The following is a 22,974-nucleotide window of genomic DNA, read 5'->3' as shown; positions in this document are numbered from 1 at the left end:
AGGTGGGTGCTACACATTGGTGGTGGTTGAGGTGAGTCCTCCCCACTTCACTGTGAAGCACTTTGAGTATCTATGATAAAGCGCTATATAAATGTAATTCATTACCATTGTTGTTGAGGCTAGCTAGAGAGGTAGAAGCTGGCGAGAGGTTTTGGTCCTGATGGGCTGCAGCCTCTTGCCAGAGGGAGAGTCTGAAACAGTTTGTGTCCAGGTTGGGAGGAGTCAGCTGCAATCTTTCCTGCTCACCTCAGAGTCCTGGAGGCGTACAGGTTCTGAAGAGAAGGAAGATTGCAGCCAATCACCTTCTCTGCAGAGCGAATAATATGGTGCAGCCTGCCCTTGTCCCTGGCAGTGGCAGCAGCATACCAGAGGAGGAGGTGAGGATGGACTCAATGATGGCGGTGTAGAAGCGCACCATAAGAAAAAGATAAAGAACGCAGCCTTGAGGGGAACCAGTGCTGATGGTCCGGGAGTTAGAAACATGTTTTCCCTTCTTCATGTGCTGCTTCCTGTCTGTCAGGAAGTCTGTGATCCACCTGCATGTGGAGTCAGGCACGTTCAGCTTGGAGAGCTTGTCTTGCAGCAGGGCCGGGATGATGGTATTGAAAGCAGAGCTGAAATCCACAAACAGGATCCTGGCGTAGGTTCCTGGGGAGTCCATGTGCTGGAGGATGTAGGGAACGGCCATGTTAACTGCATCATCTACAGACCTGTTGGCTCTGTAGGCAAACTGCAGGGGGTCCAGAAGAGGGTTTGTGATGGATTTAAGGTGGGACAACACAAGGCTCTCAAAATACTTCATTACCACAGATGTCAGGGCGACGGGTCTGTAGTCATTTAGTTCTGTGGTCCTTGGTTTTTTGGGGACAGGGATGATGGTGGAGGCTTTGAAGCAGGCTGGCACATGGCATGTCTCCAGTGAGGTGTAAAAAAAACACGGGAGACAGCTGATCAGCACAGTGCTTCAGGGTGGATGGGGAGACAGAGTCCGGCCCAGCTGCGTTGAGTGGTTTCTGCCTCCTGAATAGTCTGTTGTCATCCCTCTCCAGGATGGTAAGAGTGGGGGAGGAGGATGGTAAGAGAGGGGGAGGAGGTGGGGGATGAGATGGTGGACTGTGGTTGGTCAGTGGTGTGATGGGGGATGGTGTCATGTCTGCCCCTTTGTCTTTCAAAGCGACAGTAAAACTGGTTCAACTCGTTGGCAAGGCATGAGTCGTTCATGGAGTGGGGGGATTTAGGTTTGTAGCTGGTGATCTGTCTGAATCCTCTCCAGACAGAAGTAGAGTCATTCCTTGAGAACTGGTGTTGGTGTCTGCGTACAGCTGTTCAGCATCTCGCACCGCCTTGCTAAACCTGTACTTTGACTCCTTAAACCTGGCCCGCCACTCCTAAACGCCTCTTCCTTTTTCAACCTCGGCTGTCTGAGCTTAGCTGTAAACCAGGTTTTGTCATTGTTATAACTCACCCTGGTGCGTGTTGGAATGCAGCTGTCCTCACAGAAGCTGATGTAGGACGTCACAGCCTCTGTATACTCCACCAGATTGTTGGTAGCTGTCCTGAAAACATCCCAGACAGTGCAGTCCAAACACACCTGAAGATCCTCTACAGCTTCACTGGTCTATTTCTTTGATGTCCTCACTACAGGTTTACAGAGATTTAATTTCTGTCTGTAAGCAGGAATCCGGTGGACCATGACGTGATCAGAGTGTCCCAGCGGAGCGCGTGTGACGGCGTGATAGTCACTGCCAACTGTGGTGTAGCAGTGATCCAAAGTGTTCCCCTCTCTGGTTGGACACTTTATAAACTGTCTGTATTTGGGGAGTTCTTGGCAGAGGTTTCCTTTGTTAAAGTCACCAAGAACAATAACAAGCGACACCCGGTTTGTCTGCTCCACACATAGTATTTGGTCGGCCAGCAGGCGCTGTGCGTCGTTGCACGTTGGCGTGCGGCAGAATGTAAACACCGACCAGAATGAATGAAGCAAACTCACGGGGGGAGTAAAACGGCTTTCCAGAAAAATTCCAGATTAGGAGAACAGTGCTGCTGAATCACTGTCACGTTGGTACACCAGCCATTGTTAATATAAAAACAGACACCTCCACCTTTTGTTCTGCCGGAGAGCTCTGTGGCGATCCGCTCTGTAGAGTTGGAAGCCAGCCCGCTCCGGTATTGATCCACACAGCCACGTCTCACAGAACAGAAGATGAATAAAAGTCTCTGTTTTTCCCCACCAGTAGCTGAAGTTCGTCCAGTTTGTTGCACAGTGAGCGCACATTGGAGAGAAATATTGTCCTCGCCAGCGGAGGCGCACAAGCGACCCGGCTCGTTTCCCTCTTTTATGGCGCTTCACTCGGCGAACAACAACGAGAGAGCCCTTCACCAAAATGTCCAATAATTCCACTGATGACGCGAGAAAAGTGGGAAATAAATCCGCTGGAGTTGTTCCCCTGATGTTCATGAGCTCTTTCACCAGAGAAGAGCTGTGAATCACAGCCGAAAACTGAGTTAACACACAAAACCAAAACAAAACAAAGCGCAACTAACACCGAGGCAGCTATAGACAGCGCCATCTTGGAAATATCTGTGAAAGAAGAATGCTTTAGTTGTAACTGCTGCTACTAGATGTTAATAAAGAGCCATATTTTGTTTTGATAGCACCTTTAATGCCTCGTGCATTCTACACGATTTTCAGTGTCGGACGATGGCCGTGCTGTTCACACTACATGACTGACTGGTGACAGGGGGTCACACACTGCAGGAGCTGACAGCAGCTCTGTCACCTGACGCTGGTCTCCAAACCACGTTTTGTCAAGAAAACACGTAAAATGTGAAACGGGAAATGACACAAACCTACACATGAAACAGCTGTTGTTTGTTATCATAAAGATAGCAATTATAAAGACAAAGAATATGGGTTAAAGAATGGATTAGCATACGCAGGTAGCAGGGATTGTCTCTTTTGATGCGTCGTTGTGTAGTTGTGTAGTTGTGTGTGTAGTAGTAGTTGTGTAGACTGGCGACAGCTGATCGATTGCTGATTTACCCCTGATGACACCTTGACGGTCGCCGAGCGGCAAATCGGGCTAAATAAATGCATTGCAGAATAGATATTTTCACTACACGTATTCGTTCAGTATTCATATCTGGTCTGTATTTGCTAGGTGGGACTGAGGCAGACTTTGTGAACTCTGTGAAGAGGATGTGCGCCAGCTCTTCCATAGGCAGAAGATCAGGAAGGTTCCTGGTCCAGATGGTATGTCACCTGAAAATCTGTGCAGACCCCATCTTCACACAGATCTTCAACAGATCTCATCTGATGAACAGCTGACTCTGACTCACAGTGTCAGGAACAACTCCTGTGCAATAACCCAATAACTCTAATCTCCCACCTGTTTACTGGTTACCACTTATTTATTCACCATTCTCTCGTTCTCTCTTTCAAAGCTGTTCATAGTGTTCATATTGTTTATTGTATATACTGTGTACCAAATCCACCTTCCTCAAGCATATAACACCTGCACATAATAATTATTTGTTCCAGCATCCTTCGCACTATGCTCCATCGCACTGTGCGTGTATGTATGTGTCAATGTATGTCACATCCACCTCTGGCATGCACATAATAATAATAATAATAATTTACTCCTGCATCCTTTGCACTCTGCTGTCTCAATGTGTCTATATTGTCTTTTTTCAAAGTGTGTATATTTGTGTTGTTTATACTGCAGCCTGTGTCTGATTTTATTTTATTATTATGTTATTGTATTATTGTATGAATAAGCACATCGAGTCAAATTCCTCATATTTGCACACATACCTGGAAATAAAAGCTGATTCTGATTCTTAGACTTCAATAGGCTTTTTCTTGCAATTTTGTGCAAGCATTATGGTAATTCCAAGTATACAAAATTAATGTAATAGTACATCCTTTCCTACAATAGCTGTCACAGTTTGTGCCTTAGTCCCTCCCTTAAGCCACACACTCTCATACCCAGCTTCCTGCATACACTATCTGTCCTGAACTAAATCTCCATCTGACCTGCACTAAAAAAAATGATGAGTGTTCTCTACTTAACAAATGTATAAAAAAGAGCCCATGACAGGAAACTTTATATACACTGAACAAAACACATACACACAGGTGTGCCTTAGGTTGGCCACAATAAAAGGCCACTCCAAAATGTGTCACTGTATTGGGGGGGTCTGGAGTGGTCTGGAAACCAGTCAGTATCTGGTGTGACCACCATTTGCCTCATATAGAGTTGATCAGGTTGTTGATTGTGGCGTGTGGAATGTTGGTCTACTCCTCTTCAATGGCTGTGTGAAGTTGCAGTCAGGTCGAAACCCTGATGAGGACGACAAGCATGCAGATGAGCTTCCCTGAGACGATTCCTGACTGTTTGTGCAGAAATTTGTTGGTTATGCACACCGATTGTTGCAGCAGCTGTCCGGGTGGCTGGTCTCAAACTGCAAACGTTTTGTTTGTTTTCACTGTAATATCTTTTGTGAATCAGACCTTGAGACGGTGCAGATAGCAGTTACAAGTGATGTTTAATTAATGGTGCTCAGTTGACTCATTGACTGCTGCTGTGCTGACTGTATGGAGAAATGAGTTTACCGTAAAGCCTGGAGCACAGATACACTCTCCAGTCACGCTGTGGCAGTCGGCACCGTTCTGGCACTGGCACACCTGCTGGCAGGACTCGCCATAAAATCCTGGGGTGCATGTCTCATTGCAGTAGAGGCCTGCCCAACCAGGCTGACATGTACACTCCCCTGACATTGGATGGCAGCTGTTGACAAGAGAGATTACAGATTGTGTCAATTCTTATTTAGTTTTTGCTTTTGCTGTAGGACTACTACTGCTTTTCAAATGTAGGATTCCTACCTGTCAGGGTAGCACTTTACATTAATGGTCAGTAATAACATGGTAATAAAGCAATAATAATTAAGTCAAATCATGTTTTTAGTAATAACCAGGTAATAGCTAGGTATTAACAATGGGTATATCTAGGTAATAATAGATGGAAATGTATGTAACAGAGTAATAAGGGAAACACATTTAAAGATATCAATGAGGCAAAGCTATTACTATAATATTTTGGCAACAATATGGTAAAATTAGAAAAGTTATATCAGTGCAATATTTTTTTTAAATGGTAATATATTTACATTAATGGGATAATACCTGATAATAATAAGGTAATATAGGTTGATATTATAGGCTACTGTAATACCTTCAAAATCACACAAACATTCTTGGAAGTCAAAATTGGTAATAACCATATTTTAATGCTGAAATTCACCCTCCCTTATGCTCCAAACATTCCCTTTTGTTTCAAGGTAATACTGTACAAATTATATGTTTAATGCATAATGCAAAATGATTAACTGGAAACTCTTATTTTCTTTGTAATAAACATAAATCAGGGCCGCAAAATGCTAAACAACCGGTTTCTATTTAACGTCATGGTAATATTTTCATTTGTTTATGTCCTGTCAACTCTGCAGTAACATTACCATTTTTGATCATTTTGATCATCACCTCAGTGTCTTAGATCACCATTAATGACATTAGTCAAATACTATAGCACAAATGTAACCCGGACTTTCACAGCTTAGCTAGGTTTCTATGGCTCCTTTTTTCTCCTTTGCATGATGGTATATGTAGGTCACGTTTGTTATGATGATGATGATGATGATGATGATGATGATGATGATGATGATGATGATGATGATGATGATGATGATGATGATGATGATGATGATTCTGGTCTTGTGTTCTGTCTTGTGTTCTACTGTTTTGCCCATGTGTGCTCTTTGTTTTGTCGATCCTGTTTTAAGTCTGTTTTTGGTTCTGTTTTTCTCTGTGTAACCTTGTTTTTTTATGCATTTGCATGTTTAAGTTTACTTAGTATCTGTCTTGTATTATCTTAGGTCTTAGTCGTGTATTTTAGTTCTTTGCCTCAGTACTTAGTCCAGTGTCTTAGTTCCTAGTCCCGTGCCTTTGTTCATGTTAGTGTTTACTCCTGATCCCAGTTCAGTCTGTTTTCCCTAATGGTTGTAGGATATTTGTATAATTTGTGATCAGTCTGCTTGTGTTCTGGATTAATAAGCGGTTGACAATAGATGGTTTCTGTCTGTTAGATGTCAGTTTATGTTCCGTGCCAGTTTCATTTATTCATTTGGTTATGATCATTCGATGTTCTGTTCTGTTCAGCCATCTTAGTCTGTTCTATCTTGTGCATGTATTCCTCATTTACTTGGTCTGTCTTCTCTGTTCTGGGTTTTGAGTTCCTGTTAGAGTCTTGTCTTGTGTTTTGCAACCTCTTAGTGTCTTTCTGTTTTCCCCTGCTGTCTCTCTGCCTGGCTGTGTCTCATTAGCCTCATCTCTGTCACCTGTGTTGTTCCCGGCCAGCTTGTTAGTCCCTGTGTATATATGCTTGCTTGTTTCCTTCAGTCCTTGTCCAGTCATTGTTGTGGTTGTAGCTTGTCATTCCCTGCCTGTTCCCTGCCTGTTTCCTGCTGGTACCCTGTTCTGCAGATTTTGGATTATACATGTTTGTGGATTTTCTGTTGGATCACCTTGTTTGCTTGGATTACCTGGACTCAGCCACTCATTGCAAGTGTGCCCGCCTTAAGTCTGTTAATAAACCTTTTGAACTGATGTTCTGCATTTGAGTCCTCCAACCTGCTCTACCCTACACCTGCTGTGACAACTTTAAATTTTAGCAGCTCTTCCAAGCAATGATTATAAAAGAAAGAGCCATTACAATGTCATCTAAAGTGAAAGTCAAGTGTCTCTTTACATTTAAAAAAAAAAAAAGAAGCGCACTTAAGATGTCACATCAAGAAAAAGTTGGTGGTTTCGGTAGGATGAGCTGCCTTTTAAGCATCTGTGACAGATTTCAGACCAGGACTGAGACTCAAGGCTATGTTTTATTTGAATCATTACTCCTATTGTTACTATTACTCCTCCTATTCATTACTAATGTCTCCATGAGACTTTTCATTCCATGCCAGGAGGGAGGGTGTTATCTGCAGTAACACAGGTGGAATCTGCCTGTGTTTGACTGACAGCTGGTCCACCAGACACAGCACTCCCATTGAGGAGCATAACAGCTGTTCTCTGCAATAACACATGTAGCCACCAGCTGTGCCAGTCTAACTGATCACTGACTACTGGCCCACAACAGTCAGCTGTCTACAGGGTCAACAATCACACTGACAAACATACACAGACAACACATGAAAAAACCTTCTTCCTAATGTCTGTTAACTGAATTGAAAGATACAGATTTGAACTTGAAATTGAGATTTGAATGTTAAAACTTCAATATGAAGTATATGTAGAACAAACTCTGAACTTCACTAACACTTGGTTGTGAATTGCAACCAACAGTCCAGTCTATTATGAAGGTATTTTTGTGTCTTTTTAATGCAAGCAAAAACAATGTTTTGAGAGCATATTTATCGCACTGCAGTCAAAAATCAAGTTTGTAGTTACATATAAAAAGGCCTTTCACAAAAAGTTTTAATTGCTAATATGTCTTTGATTTCAAGTCAAAAGGTTCCTTCCGAGTCGACAGTTTTGCAAGTTAAAGTGTTTTTTTTTTTTCATAAAATTTTCATCATTATTTATGTTCATAATGGTCAAAACGGTTTGACCTGCAAAACTTTCTGACTTGCAAGGAAAACCGTTGACTTGAAATCAAAGAGGACATATTAGCAGTTAAAACTTTTTGTGAAAGGCCTTTCTATTTGTAACTAAAAACTTGATTTTTGATGCCAGTGCGATGAATATGCTCTTGCTTGCATTAAAAAGACAGAAAAATACCTTCATAGTCTATCACTGCCCCCTTCCCTTTCAAAGAGCATAGGACTACAGTGTACAGGACACAGACGCACTGCAAATTAAGAAAACGCATGCAAATGGATCATAACACAACACATTTTGACAACACAACACATTAACACAGAGTATGTTACGGTTCTATTTCGTGTAGGCCATCACTATTGGGTTTACCCCCTACGCTCGCATGCGCAGCACTGATAAAACTTGTCTACGCCCACCCACAGTGTACATACACACCGTGTGTGTGTGTGTGTGTGTGTGTAGGCACACACGGTGAGACCAAGCCTTCCGCTCCCATAGTTCCTTTTCTTCAGCACTGACAACCAAGGCCCAGTGAGGCCCACGGTTTAGAGGGCTGCGCCTATACTTCAATTAAATTCAATTTTATTTATATAGCGCCAAATCACAACAACATTTATCTTGGAGCGCTTTTCATAAAAGAGCAGGTCTAGACCGTACACTGTGATGATATTTACAGAAGCCCAACAGTTCCCACCAAGAGCAGCACTAGGCGACAGAGGCAAGGAAAAACTTCCTTTTTAAGAGGCAGAAACCTCGAGCAGAACCATGGCTCAGGGTGGGCGGCCATCTGCCTCGTAGAATCTGGAGTTACAATACGTAACTATCGTTCTCTAAGGCCATCGCTATTGGGTTTAGAGGCGAAGCAGGATGAGGCAACGCCTCACTGGGCCCACACGGTACCACCAAGCACAGACCCACCTGCCCAGAGCTGCATGTGGCAGACGCTGCAAACCAGTATGGAAGGAATGGCGCCTCGCTTTGGGCCGGTAAGCTTGCTAGTAGACATCGCTCTTTGTATCTTTGCTCTTTAGAATGCTCGTAGATGGCTCAGTGCTGAAGAAAACTGGAAGCCGAAGGCTGGGTCTCACCATTGTGTATGTAAACAAGGTGTGGACATAGGAGGCCCACGCTGTGGGTGGGCGTAGACAAGTTTGATCAGTGCCGCGCATGTGCTCGTAGGGGGAAAAGCCAATAGCAATGGCCTTACAGGGCGAAGCCTACACGAAATAGAACCATAACATACTCGGTGTGTGCATCACTTAAAAGTGTCCTTTGGATACACTTTTGTTGTCAAAATGTGTTGTGTTATGATTGGGGCTGGGCAAGTTAACGCGTTATCGACTGTGACTAGATTAAGGTGCTTTGATAGAGGCAAAAAATATAAATACTTTGACAGCGGTGCTGAAATGGATCTCTGTAATGACAGCATCAGTTACTCACATAATCACTTCTTTGCAGTTTTGCCTGCAATATAAAGTATCTCACAAGAGTGAGTACACCCCTCACATTTTTGTAAATATTTGATTATATCTTTTCATGTGACAACACTGAAGAAATTACACTTTGCTACAATGTAAAGTAGTGAGTGGACAGCTTGTATAACAGTGTAAATTTACTGTCCCCTCAAAATAACACATCACACAACCATTAATGTCTAAACCGCTGGCAACTAAAGTGAGTACACCCCTCACAGTCCTCTGCAGCACTGTTTGTCCGTTTTCAGCTACAGTAGAAACATGATGGTGCAACATGGCGACGAGGTTATATAGATATGACAGTTTATTATGTATTATACACCACTGAAAACATAGTTATGGATCTTTATTACATTTCTGTCAATAGATCCTCAGAAATATTATACACTGAACCTTAATGTTTACTTTTTGTTTGACCCTTCCTCCACCCCCAATATGCCAACCTTTACAAACTGACACAAGTGGTCTTAACCAGTGGTATAGTCTGTGATTCCCGGGTATTCGCCGTATACCCACTACAAAAAGGTCAAGAATTTCCGTATACCCACTTAGCGAGATGATATGTAACAATATCGTTTGTGAGCTAAATTTCACACTTTCATTTATAAATTCACCCCATCTGTGTTGCGAAGCACTGACTTTTAAGGCTTCCGTGGCCTGTGACCGGGATCTAACGTCACCTACCAAACAACAACACAGCTGCCTGATGGTCACTCTGTGCAAGTTGATTAAACTCAGACTACACTCTTTTAGTGTTTTTGTAAGCCTGCCACTGAATCTCCTGCCGCTCTGAGGGACACCGCGGCAGCAGCAGATGACATGAACGTTAACGTTACAGAAACTACAGACAATGAGGCTGATGCTATCGTAACGTTACCTGGTGAGTGAAAGTAGCATATAGCCTACGTTATCATTAACGGTACTCTAACAGCTGGGGTTGTTGTGATGATGTGGACCACTTTTTATGTCCTCACTGTTCATAATCTGTAATGAATGAGGTTTGGTGATAGAACTGTTATTACTGCTACTGAGCCTCAGCTTTCCATTATTGTTGATGATAATAATAGCAATTTGCCCTCTTAAATTTACATTGCCAGCTGACAGAACCTGTGCTCCAGGGACCATATTCATATAACAACTAAGGCTAAATGTAGCTCTTAACTGGCTGAGTTAGATGGTGATTAACATTAAACAGTAAAAAATCAGTCCATTCTCCCCACCTGTAACTGTCATCGGCTGTTAAAGTCTTTGCAGTGTTGATAACACATAGCCTAAGCAGTCCTTCAGAATGCTCTCTATTACATGTACATGCATACTGTATGTATTAGTGAGTGTAGTGGTGCTTAAGGGACGTCACTCTGGGACACGTCGCACTACAAAAAACTAGACTACACGACTGGTCTTGACAATGTGTCCATATGGGGCAAGTCGGGGAGTGAGAACTGGTTGATTTGGCATACCTGCGTGTGTTCTGTGTGTAGCACGGACACTTCCTATCACATTGGAGGCCATACTGTCCTCCAGGACACAATCGGATGTCACATGTCTCCCCTTTGTATCCTGGCTCACACAGACACAAGCCGTTGGTGTGGTTGCACTTGCTGTTGTTCTTACAGCGACACATCTTTGTGCAGCCAGCACCATAAGTACCAACTGGACACTCATCCTGGCACCTGTTCACAGCAAGAGATATGCATGGTCAAAAAACACCAACACTCTTACAAGATGTATCACCATTGTTTTTGAATAATCTTTTATTTATTTAGCATAAACCAAGACATCACATGCTACCTTATGGTATATGTCACAAATGGATTAGAAATGGTGCAATTTTCTTTTTTGCTGGTATGACCCTGGGGTCATATTTTGTTGTCTATTTTATCTCTCTCCCTGCACTGTCGGCTGTTCTCCTCCCTTAGAGTGTGTGTGAGTGTATGCAGGTAATAGAGAACAGGTGGGCACACTGGATTGGTTCTGCAGAGCTGATTGGACCCTCCTGATTGGTCCCCTGGATGACAGCAGCACATCTTAAGCCCCACTGACAGGAACTCTTCTCTCTCTGCCTTTCCCAGCCTGAGCTTTTGTACTGTGTGTTATGTCTGTGTTCATTGTAAGTAGAGAGCTGTTGTGAGTATATTAGACTTAGACTGTAAGTGAACCTATGTAGTGAACACATTAACTTTGAATAGCTTACCTTTGTAATTCTGACTGTCGTTGACAACCTTGTTTTGTTGGCTTTAGCCATTTTTTGTTTGCTATGTAGCAATTTTCTCTGGTGTAGCTTTGTTGCACAGACTAATTCAAAGTGCACAAATTAAAGTTATTACAGTAATGCAGTGCAAAACTATACTGTGGCTCAGGAGGTAGAGCGGGTTGGCCGTTAATCGGAAGGTCGGCGGTTCAATCCCTGGCTCCCCCTGGTTGCGCGTCGAAGTGTCCTTGGGCAAGATACTGAACCCCGAATTGCCCCTGGCGGCTGTTCCGCCAGTGTATGAGTGAATGTGAATGTTAGTTTCCGTTTGAGCACTTAGGCTCAGTGTATGAATGTGTGTGGATGCAGATGTAGTGTAAAAGCACTTTGAGTGGTCGAAAAGACTAGAAAGGCGCTATACAAATACGGAGCATTTACTTGTATAGGATAGATCTAGAAATGCAACAGTGCTAGCCAACCCTGTCTTGTGCTTTTGGCCACAAGTTCTCATCCACATCACACCTTATGTCCTCTCTTGCAATACACCTGAGAAGGAATCTGTTTGCATGTCTAGTCCATCACTGACAGTCTTCTGCAGATATGTTCAGGCATCCAACATTCATTGCATCAAGGAGGGACATCTGATCATGTGGCTGGAGGTCATAAACGTTCCACCTCAATTAGAAAGATAACTCCTCTAGGGGGGTGGGGGGGAAGACACCATCCTGGGATGTATTGTAAACCACTCTGACTGGAAGAGAACGGTAAACACCACATCCTGTCATTTACAAAACATTTTTGAGGCTGCCTCATGCAACTCCATCATAGAAGTATGTTGCAATACACCCGAGAAGGATATCTCAGGTGTATTGCACATTCAAACATAATCTTGATTTGTTTGAATGTAAATTTAACCATTTTTACTCATTAGGCAGAGAAAAGCTGTTCTCAAACACTGTTCTCCTAATCAGCTGAGTCAGTGTTCTGGTGAAGGGTTGGATCTGACAGGCTGTCAGGTATAAACTTTTTTTACTTGCAGTGCACAAGTCTGCGTGGCTGATGGTCACTCTTATCTGACACTGATAATTAATCTGTGATTTTAGAGTATAAAGGAAAAATCCTACACCCCTTTATTCTGAAGGTCAGAAATCCTTATTGGGTCCTTATTGTTTCCATGAATACATCCTGATTGAGCGCTCCTACAACTTTATTCACTTGTCCCTACAAACATAAATAAGGTATTTTAGTGTGTAGATTCAGTGGTGGTTCCATGGCTAATTCTGAATCAGTCTTTGCTGGAACATGGAGCTTCAGCTAATATGGCAAACAGCTAAGTAAAACAAACATACAGTCAATACAGTCTGTCCTTGTTCTCTCTTCCATGATTACAGTACAAACATAGTCCAGCCCATCCTCCAAATCAAGCTGGGTTTGAAAATGAAAGGCCTTGCTCCTACCCCATCATTTAGAGCAGGCAAAAAGAACTGCCAATAAGCAGGGCAATTTGACTCATCCCCACAACCCCTGCCCCGCTCTGTTAATGGATTCCAGTGGGTTGGGGTGTGGCATGGCTGGCTCAGTTCCAAGCAGTGCTATATAGTGATGTTTGGCTTCCCTCAAACCCTTATTTACTCATAAAACTGCACTTGGAAGGACTATTCCTGTTTTGTCACTGGTCTGCTTAAGTATATGGTGTGTGCTCTCTAGTATTGCTAATTATACAGGCCTAAAGTCCTGCGTGGCACTCTGCTGAGATCTGTCTGTGAAAACATGGAATTGGGCTTTGTGACTGTGTTTTCTATGTTCTCTCTGTAGAATGTGGAAGAGTTAAGCAGATGCAAATGATCTTTTGACTTTTCATTTATTTATGGTAAGTATTTAGTTTTCGCTAGCCAAAATTAGCATCCTAATTAATATCACAGTTAATGTCATTTACAGATGCACCTTATTTACCAAGCTAGCTAGCGCCACTCTCTCCTCCAAATATGATCACTTCTGGTTCCAAAAACCAAGATGTCAATGGCCAAAATGCCAAACTGGAGGCTTCAGAATGGTAGTCCACAAACCAATGGGTGACACCACGGTGGCTACGTCCAATTTTTTATAGTCTATGGTTCTTTCCATTCCCCATGTTAATTCTGCCCCTTTTACCCTGTTTGAACACAATACAATTTCATTGTTATAGTACAGTCTCCCATTTAAACTCCTCCTCTTGCATCCCAGATATAATCACCAATAAGCTGCTCAAAGAGGTATTTTCCACTGTTAGCCCTGTTATCTCATTAGCGCATTTTCAACAATCTCTGGGCTCTGACAGACCATAGACTATATCCAGCCAATGCAATATGCATTTGACGTTATCTGGCGACTACTGGAGCTAGTGCTAGCTTCTTTCATTGGAAAAGAGTTGGTACCACTGACACCACAACATACCTGACACGATAACAACAGTAGCATTAAGTGAATGTTAAGTTGCCAAAATTAAAGCTACATGACCAAGCCATATTCTATGTTAAACTTCTTACCAAATTAAATTAAATATTGTTTATTTAAATGGGGGCAAGCTATTTGACCTTTTGAAAAAATGCCTTTCCGTCTTCCACATGAATTTAACACATTTAACAATCGGTTAATAACTGCAAAAAAATCGTGTATCAAGTATGTGCCAAAAGCTTTCAAAAAGCAAAAGTTATTAGTTATCTATGAACTGAAAGTTGGAACTAGAAAATCCAGGCTGAGCGTCTTTGGGATTCAATGCCTTGAAAGCAAATTTAATCTATGGAAACTGCTGTATGGTATAATGTAAAAGTTGCACTTGCCGTTCTCCTGTGTATCCAGGGCTGCAGAGACACCGTCCATTGGATGGCACACAGAGGCCGTTGTTGTGGCACTGACATTCCTGTGAACAGTTTTGTCCAAATCTCCCGTCTGGACATGGCTGGCCACACACTGTACCCTGCACACAGCAATGACAAGAGGCACATACATAAAGTATTTAAACCGTTGATCACGTGAACAGCTTTTACATCTCAAGTCTTTATATGCATGCCTTTCTGTTTTCTAGGCCTGCTGATGTGTGTGATTGGCACACACGCTTACTGTTTTATTTATTTATTTTAATTTTTAATATTTTTTTTAACAAAAACACACATAGGCTTTGATTACTATACGCTTTAATTACTTGTTTAATGAAATGTATGGGGTTGATTGTTCTTATGTAGTATGTATGATGCTTTGGCAATATTGTTATTACACATCCATGCCAATAAAGCTAATTTGATTGATTTGATTTAGTTTATAACTTCAAAATCAAACGCTGCTTCTTGACAATAATTCATAGAGATCCCATCACATTATGACCTCATGTTACTGTTTTTAGGAGACTTTTTACATGTCTGTTGCCTGTCTTAAGGTCTATCCAGAGAATTGCTAAATTTCTGAGAGCCTTTTAACTTTATGAAATACGTTAGAGGAGCTGCTTGAATGTCTCTCCTCTGGTTCAGCTGATACTGACATGTTATTCAGTGGACACTAGCATGTGTGAGGATACTTTGAGGCTGTTGAGTACTTTAAGAATTAATTGTCTGCCTCTTTTCCCAGGTCTTGTTTACAAACTTAATATTTTTTTCATGTCCAGTGCTAAATCCTTTTAGGACTTAGGCACCTCTGACTTCTCCCGCAGTATTTATTAACATCTGTTTATTCATTTTAGATGATATTGCTTATGTAATCTCCTGTATGCATTGTGCAACTGCTGGGAGTATGGGTGACAATAAGCCATTCTTCTCAAGAAGTTGGAAGTGTGTACCATCCATCCTGCAGGACAGGAGCACTCTCCAGTCACATGGTGACACACTCCTCCATTCTGACACGGACATCTCTCCTCACATTGCTGCCCATGTTTACCTGGAGGACACAGATCTTCACAGCTATGAAGAAAAAGAAAACACCGTCCGGTTAATATTTGTCCACTTTTGAAGGTCACATATGTTAGTTTACTTTACATTTTGGGGCTATCTAGCAGAGTTTCAGGAGCAGGGCCACACCTCAATCATGCCACTCCCAGCATTTACATAAATAACCACATAACCCATCTCTTCTTCTTTGCTCACGTATTCTGTTAACGATGAATATTCCATGCAAGCCAAAGTCAGTCACAGAGTTCCACAAGGATCTGTGCTGGGTCCAATCCTGTTCACTTTATATATGCTTCCTTTAGGCAAGATTATCAGGAAACACTCCATAAACTTTCATTGTTATGTTGATGATACTCAATTATTATTGCCTTTAGGATGTTAAAACCTGGATGACCTGTAATTTTCTAATGTTAAACTCAGATAAAACTGAAGTTAATGTTCTCTAAAGATATAGTTTCCCTTGATGGCATCGCCCTGGCCTCCAGCACCACTGTGAGGAATCTTGGAGTTATCTTTGATCAGGACATGTCGTTTAAGTCTCACATTAAGCAAATTTCAAGGACCACCTTTTTTCACCCACGTAATATTGCAAAAATCAGGAACATCCTGTCTAAAAATGATGCAGAAAAACTAGTCCATGCATTTGTTACTTCTAGGCTGGATTACTGCAATTCTTTATTATCAGGCTGCTCGAAAAAGTCCATTAAGACTCTTCAGCTGATCCAGAATGCTGCAGCACGTGTTCTGACAGGAACCAGGAAAAGAGATCATATTTCTCCTGTATTAGCTTCTCTGCATTGGCTTCAAGTAAAATCCAGAATAGAATTTAAAATCATTCTTCTTACCTACAAAGCTCTTAATGGTCAGGCACCATCTTATCTTAAAGAGTTCATAGTGCCTTACTACCCCACCAGAGCACTGCGCTCCCAGAATGCAGGGTTACTTGTGGTTCCTATAGTCTCCAAAAATAGAATGGGAGCCAGAGCGTTCAGCTATCAAGCTCCTCTCCTGTGGAACCAGGTTCCAGTTTGGGTTCAGGAGGCAGACACCATCTCCACATTTAAGAGTAGGCTTAAGACTTTCCTCTTTGATAAAGCTTATAGTTAGGGCTGGCTCAGGTTAGTCCTGAAACATTCCTTATCAGGCTGCAATAGGCCTACAGTGCCGGGGGATTTCCCATAATGCACTGAGCTCCTCTCTCCTCCTCTTTCTCTCCCTTTGTATGCAACCTCATCCCATTATTGCATGTTACTAATTCGACTTCTCTCCTTTCCCTTAGTCTTGTGCTTTCTCGTCCCTCTCCTCTCTCCTCCTATCACTTCCTGCAGGTGTTTCTGGCTCTGGAGCTGTGGAGTCTGGATCTGTGGCTGCGGGTCACCTGCTGCCCCCGTGTTCCTGCTCGACACCCTCTGCTACAATTATTACTATTGTACTATTGTTATTACTATTGTTATTATTATCATAAACATTACTATAAATGTCTGTACCATTATTCATACAGTCTAAACCAACATTCCCTTTACTGTCTGTACCTCTGTGTGGATATAGTGTTGGCAGCCCCGACCCCCAGCCCTCTCTCGCTCTGTCTCGCTCTCTCTCTCTCTATCCCAACCAGTTGAGGCAGATGGCCTAAGACCAACCTGAATTTACTAGCATTACTTACCTGCTAGGACCAGTGTTGGGCAAGTTACTCAGAAATTGTAATAAGTTACTAATTATTACTCCTTCAAAAGGCTTATTACTGGGAGGTTATGTTACTCGTTACATTACTACCTACATTACTATATAACGCAGCGTTACTGGGATTAGTAACTGTAATACAATTACTGTTTTGGAAATAGTAATCCCTTACACTAAAAGATATTGGGAAAAGTAATAATATTACATAGTAGCGCGTTACTGCCCAACACTGGCTAGGACACTAGGACCTGGATTTTCTAGCAATGCAGACTGCAATCAGAGCTGTGATTTGGCTATTGGTGAGGCAAATGGGTAAGTTTACTGTAGGGCTGGACCCGAATATTCAAAATCAAATATTCATCATTGGATACACATTCAATTGTTAATTTTTAAATTCGAATGTTGAGGGGTTTTTTCATGCGCTGGACATCCGCTCACAGCAGTGAACATAATGCTCCAGTTCACATCAAAGGAAAAGCAAAATGAAGCCCCCAACTGTTTGGCAGCACTTTAAACTGAGTGATGACAGCTGTAATGTGCCAGGTATGGCGAATAATTTTACATTTCATTACAGATCAAAAAAAGTCAAATAGCTACATTTTTTAATTAATCAGTAGTCTAAACTGTAGGCTACAACAAACTAACAACAACATAATGACCACATTAAATCATTATATTAGGCCGATTGAAGAAGAACATGTAGTAGGCTATAATAAAAGTTAAAAGTGATAGCGCATAATAACGTGTTGTTTTAGTCTCGCAACCGGAAATAGCATCATCCCATCTGCGCTCCTTGGACGGCCGTCTGTCTAATAGACCTATATTACCGTATTCTGCATAAAGGCCTTTTCACACAGGAAGCAATTTACGCGCCTCATAATTCATTTTCAATGAGTGGCGAGCGTGTAGGAAGGGAGGAGCGACAAGCGGGCGTGTTCCCGTAAAACTGTCGCGGTCGTACTCGTCTCACGCACACACGCCCTCCCCTGCCAAAGTTGAATGGACTTGAACTTTCTCTACCTGACCTGCAGCACAAAAAGATGATGCTAGAGAGACTGATCCTCGCCGTCTGTGACTTCCCTGAAATATAAGTGTTCACTGAACAGTTATCGGGACATTAACAGGAGGGCGTTTGCATGACTACATTTATCAGCTAGGCCTATATGAATATGAATAATATATATAATATAATAATATTACCTATCAATTAACGTTACTTATAGTTTTACTTTGAGCTAGGCTATGAAGGAATACAGTAGCGCACAGAAGCCGTTGCTATAGAGCACCTTCCGCTCGCAGACCGCTTGTCGCAGAGCGGGGAAAGGCGACTACGCAGGCGGAGTGTCACTTCCCGTGTAAAAAGACCTTAACGCAACCTCAGACATCAGTCCCTATTAAGCCTCGAATATAGCGGACGCGGACACGGACAGCTGCGGACCCCGCGGACACGGACTACTTGTATTTATGGGTGTTTCTGCAACTACGGGCATTTTTTAGCCTCAGCAGTGACATTTTAGATTTATGTTAAAATTTGTCATATGATGCTTGATAAATATATGCATATTGTTTTGGCACATCTTGACATAAAACATAATCACAAAATAATGTGATTTAATAAAATTTATGAAGCATTTTATGGGTCCAAACACCACTTTTCTTCATGTCCCACAACTGTGGTCTCAATGTTGAGAGACACAAAACAAACTAATTCATTTACAATATGACATTATTTCAAATGAAATTGTTAGATAAAAATGTTAATTTACAACAAGTTGAAAATCTTTTTTTTGTTTACTGATGATTTATATCCTTTTTTCATCTAAAATCACCTGTCCCATACCTCTGAGTCCTTACCGCAACACTGAACAAATGTCATAGTAAAGGTTTTTTTCAAAGCGAAACAAATCTAGTTTCTAGAGAAACAGAAGTTAGTAAGTGAGCACATGGATGACAGGTGGGGCCACCCATACTAGGTGACCCTCAAGATCAAGAAAAATAATGTAAAGATAATCTTCTTAGTTCACACGACATGAGGGAGGGGAAAATATAATTCCAGAGAACTTGTTCAGCTGGTGGACACTAGTCGCAACGTGGCAAACTAAAAGTTACTAAAGACAGACAGCTTTCACTTTTAGCTTTTTTGTAACAATGAGCCATTAGCCGAATCATTGCTGGGCTTGTGTAAAACCAAAACACTGCTGCGGTGGATGAGAGACTGAGCTGATTAAAATATCGCATTCTAAATGTTTATGCTAAACAGGTGTGTTGATAAAGTATCGGCTTTTTACTGGCAAAGGTTTTATTGCACCACGTACTTACACTAAGGAGCGTAGCTATCGTCAACTTCAGTAACGTCACCCGATCAGCTGGCTGACTTCATTCAGTGTGTGTCTGTGTCTGTGTCTGTGTGTGTGTCTGTCTGTGTGTGTGTGTGTATGGAGTGGAGGCGCTCTGGAGAGACTGCAGGTCGAGCAGTCCTTATTGTTGAGCCCTGGACTGGCAGTGATCGGTACAGCGCATGTAAAACTCTCAACAGAGATGAGAAGGAAACGCAATAGCTCACTTCCCACACTACTTCCATACGCTATATATGTAGTTAACTTTGTTGTCATATCTAAGATTATGTTTGCTGGGTGACACGGAGGTTGCTTCGGGGCCGAATGTGGCCCACGGACCACCAATTGGATTGGGCTACTGTGAATGTAAATACATTAAATTGCATCTGGATTTTGAAATGACAATTGCAAATACGGACATGAATAGTGTTTTTGACCTCCATTTTGTAAAGTGGACTGGACTAACAATGGACCAGAATGAAGAAGAGGAAGGATCACTGACTTTGTACTTGTGAAAATCAAGATAGATACACTAGATGTCCTTTAAGGTGTCCCTGTTCCAATCTGACCTGGTTTCTTTGGCAAGTTGGTGCTGAGTCAGCCCATGCAAACAGATGAGCTCATACTCATTCTCATGCCCAAAAGGCACTGGCACTGGAATGAATGTTCTCCTTTTACTTACAAAGCTCCAGTGTATCCTGGTGAGCACTTGCATTCTCCGGTCACATGGTGACAGGTGGCTCCATTCTGGCACTGGCATTTCTGTTGGCATCCGTTACCATAGGTGCCCACTTCACACTGGGCCTCACAGCGCCAGCCTCTATATCCAGGAGTGCAGATACAGGCTCCTGTGATGGGGTTACACAATGCTCCGTTCTGGCACTGACATCTGTTACTGCAGTGAGGACCCCAATGGTAACTGTCACAAGCTGAGGGGAAGATGAAGGAAAGGAATCCAGATTTAGTTTATCTTGTTTGACATGGCACATGTCACATGTTGTCATATGTGATTAGTTGCCAGGCTTCAAGAGTAAGTCTTACTTACAGTATGTACGCTACATATATTTCACTATGTCAATCTGCCAGATGAAGACATTATATAAAGATCTGACCGCTTGTATACCACTTCAGATTATTCAGCCCTCTAACAGCCTCTTTTCACCAAGGATACCATGTTCAGCCTGCTTTTGGGACCCTTTTACACCAAACCTAATGCATGCATGTCAATCTGTCAACACATGATGCAGGGCTGGAAGAGTCACATTGTTCTCTGTTCTTTTATCATCCAGGTAATCAATGGTCTTGTAATTCTTTTTCACCTCATGAACCATGATGTAAGTGTAACCCTGATCTTAAAGTGGGTCCAAAGCAAAGGATTCCCATTTTCATAGACTGTATAAAACATGTACTTCGTGTCTGTGAAAAGAAAAGTGTGCCTTTAGCAGCTAGAATGGCACTATACAGTGCATTTACCATTTAACAGCAATGGAAGCTTCATCATGTGTAGCCACAGTAAAATAGTAAACCTGAGAATATGTTGGAACACATGTATTTTCTAGATGTCTTTCATCTAGAAGAACATCATGAGGCCACTGCTTTCTCGTGGCCTTGCATTGAGTGGGGGCAAAATAGGAGAGAGTCAGAAGTGTTTAACGTGACTGCTAGACCTTTCATAATTGGGGCTCTAAATCATGGAGGTCTATATTAAGGAAAGAGTGAGATTTTTCACGAGGAAAAAGACAAACATGGAAGATTCGCACAAGGAAATAAACTACACTGTATATTACTGTAGCACTGTATGTTACTATGTATACTGTAGTTAGCTATTCACGTCATTAGCCATTAAATGATCATTCCGAACTGAAAACTGATCATTGCCAAAACATGCGTTATCTGTGACATAAGTACAGTCATAGGAAGATGAAGACAGGGTTTTTGGATTAAAGAGCGGCAGACCACATTCCACCCGGCCTAAACAACCGGACCAGGCGCCACGGCGGGTGCAGTGATTGCTCAGAGTAGAGGAAAGAGAGCGGTAAGAGAAGCCATGCTGGCCGAGCTTGGACTTAATGCTGCTCCTAAAGAGCCGTTCTGGACAAAATGGGACTCATATTGACCAGACAACAGAATTCAGAGACTGTTGTGCCCACATCATTACAGAGACAACATCCTGGATCAAGCACTCGGCAGGTGGCCCACGTTCTGAGCTGTCAGACTACGGAAAGATGAGAGGAGGTGGACTCTGTGTTTTATACCAGTAATGCTTGGTGCACAAACACAGTCAAGATAGACGCTTCCCAAATGATGTTTAATGTGAAGATGAAACTTTCATATCATCATCTGGTTGCAGCAGTTTATAGTCACCCCAGATGCAAATTCAAAAATGCACTGTGGAATGTTCAGGGTGTATACGTGAATGTATATAAGTATATAAATAACTGTATTGTTTTATTTTATTTTATATGTTACCATATTTTAACATAGGCCTACACTTAATTATATGTTGTGTGTGTAGCATGAAGGAACTACAAATTTAATTTAGTTATGCAGCCTTGTGCTGTTTAATGACTAATAAACTACTTTGTACCTTGAATTCACACCTAGGAGTGACTTGCAGGAGGATTCCTGGGAAACTGGGAGTTCAATGACTCAAATGATAAAAGTTCCATTTAAATCACCCTGTGGTCCCAACAATATTTTACTTAAGCAATATTTGTTTAAATTGGATGAAAAAAGAAAAGTGCCAATGGGAAGCACAAAAAACGTCTATCCTTACAGAGGCCTTAAAAATCAGATAATCATTATAAGATAGGCAATGAGCATGTACTCTAAATTATAGATAGGTAGAACACATCTTCCTCCAGTTGAACAGCTCCAAAACTGAGGCAATTCTTGTTTAAAGTAAGTTTATGTCAAGTGCATTACAAATACCAGGCCAGGAGGCAGAGTCGCAGTCTAACACACTTCTCTGCTCCTCCATTCCAGAAGTTACTTAGTGAAAATCCTATAGTATAGTCTGCCCCCCGACCATCGAAATTATTTAAATCAAAAATAAACAGAAGAGGAGCTGTACATAAAAACCTCATAAAAATTAAAACCACAAGAGCAATAGTGCAAACGAATAGGAGAGTTAAATGTGGACTCTTAAACATCAGATCTCTCTCTTCTAAAGGTGTACTAGTAAATGAACTAATATCAGATTATGATATTGATTTATTTTGTCTTACTGAAACCTGGCTGGGTGATGGAGAATATGTTAGCATAAATGAATCCACCCCTCCCAGTCATATTAATACTCACATTCCTCGAGGCACAGGCCGAGGAGGTGGAGTTGCAGCTATCTTTGACTCTAGCCTATTAATCAGCTCTAAACCTAAACTAAACTATAACTCATTTGAAAGCCTTGTTCTTAGTCTTTCACACCCAAGCTGGAAATCACTGCAACCAATTCTTTTTGTTATAGTGTACCGAGCACCTGGTACACACTCTGAATTCTTATCTGAATTTGCTGAGTTTTTGTCAACTTTAGTCCTTAAAACGGACAAAGTTATTATTGTAGGGGATTTTAATATTCATGTGGACGTTGAAAATGACAGCTTCAGTACTGCGTTTATCTCTCTGTTAGATTCCATTGCTGGGGCGGCTGTGGCTCAGGAGGTAGAGCGGGTTGGCCGTTAATCGGAAGGTCGGCGGTTCAATCCCTGGCTCCCCCTAGTTG

At 41.9% G+C, this 22,974-nt stretch overlaps 1 protein-coding gene across 1 annotated transcript in view; it reads right to left on the bottom strand.

Moving 5' to 3' along the window:
* megf10 (multiple EGF-like-domains 10) overlaps nucleotides 1-22,974 on the bottom strand; it is a 91,972-nt gene that overhangs the window by 18,872 nt on the left and 50,126 nt on the right. The window contains exons 6-10 of the mRNA XM_046066309.1: nucleotides 19,939-20,185; nucleotides 15,132-15,252; nucleotides 14,143-14,279; nucleotides 10,593-10,805; nucleotides 4,619-4,793 (exon numbers count right to left, since the gene is read on the bottom strand). Coding sequence (XP_045922265.1) covers nucleotides 4,619-4,793; nucleotides 10,593-10,805; nucleotides 14,143-14,279; nucleotides 15,132-15,252; nucleotides 19,939-20,185 — 893 coding nt within the window. The remainder of the gene's footprint in view (nucleotides 1-4,618; nucleotides 4,794-10,592; nucleotides 10,806-14,142; nucleotides 14,280-15,131; nucleotides 15,253-19,938; nucleotides 20,186-22,974) is intronic.

Source organism: Micropterus dolomieu, linkage group LG13, assembly GCF_021292245.1.
Source record: "Micropterus dolomieu isolate WLL.071019.BEF.003 ecotype Adirondacks linkage group LG13, ASM2129224v1, whole genome shotgun sequence".
Lineage (NCBI taxonomy): Eukaryota > Metazoa > Chordata > Actinopteri > Centrarchiformes > Centrarchidae > Micropterus > Micropterus dolomieu.
The sequence above is the reverse complement of the archived record's forward strand: the minus strand, read 5'-3'. Positions and strand labels throughout refer to the sequence as shown.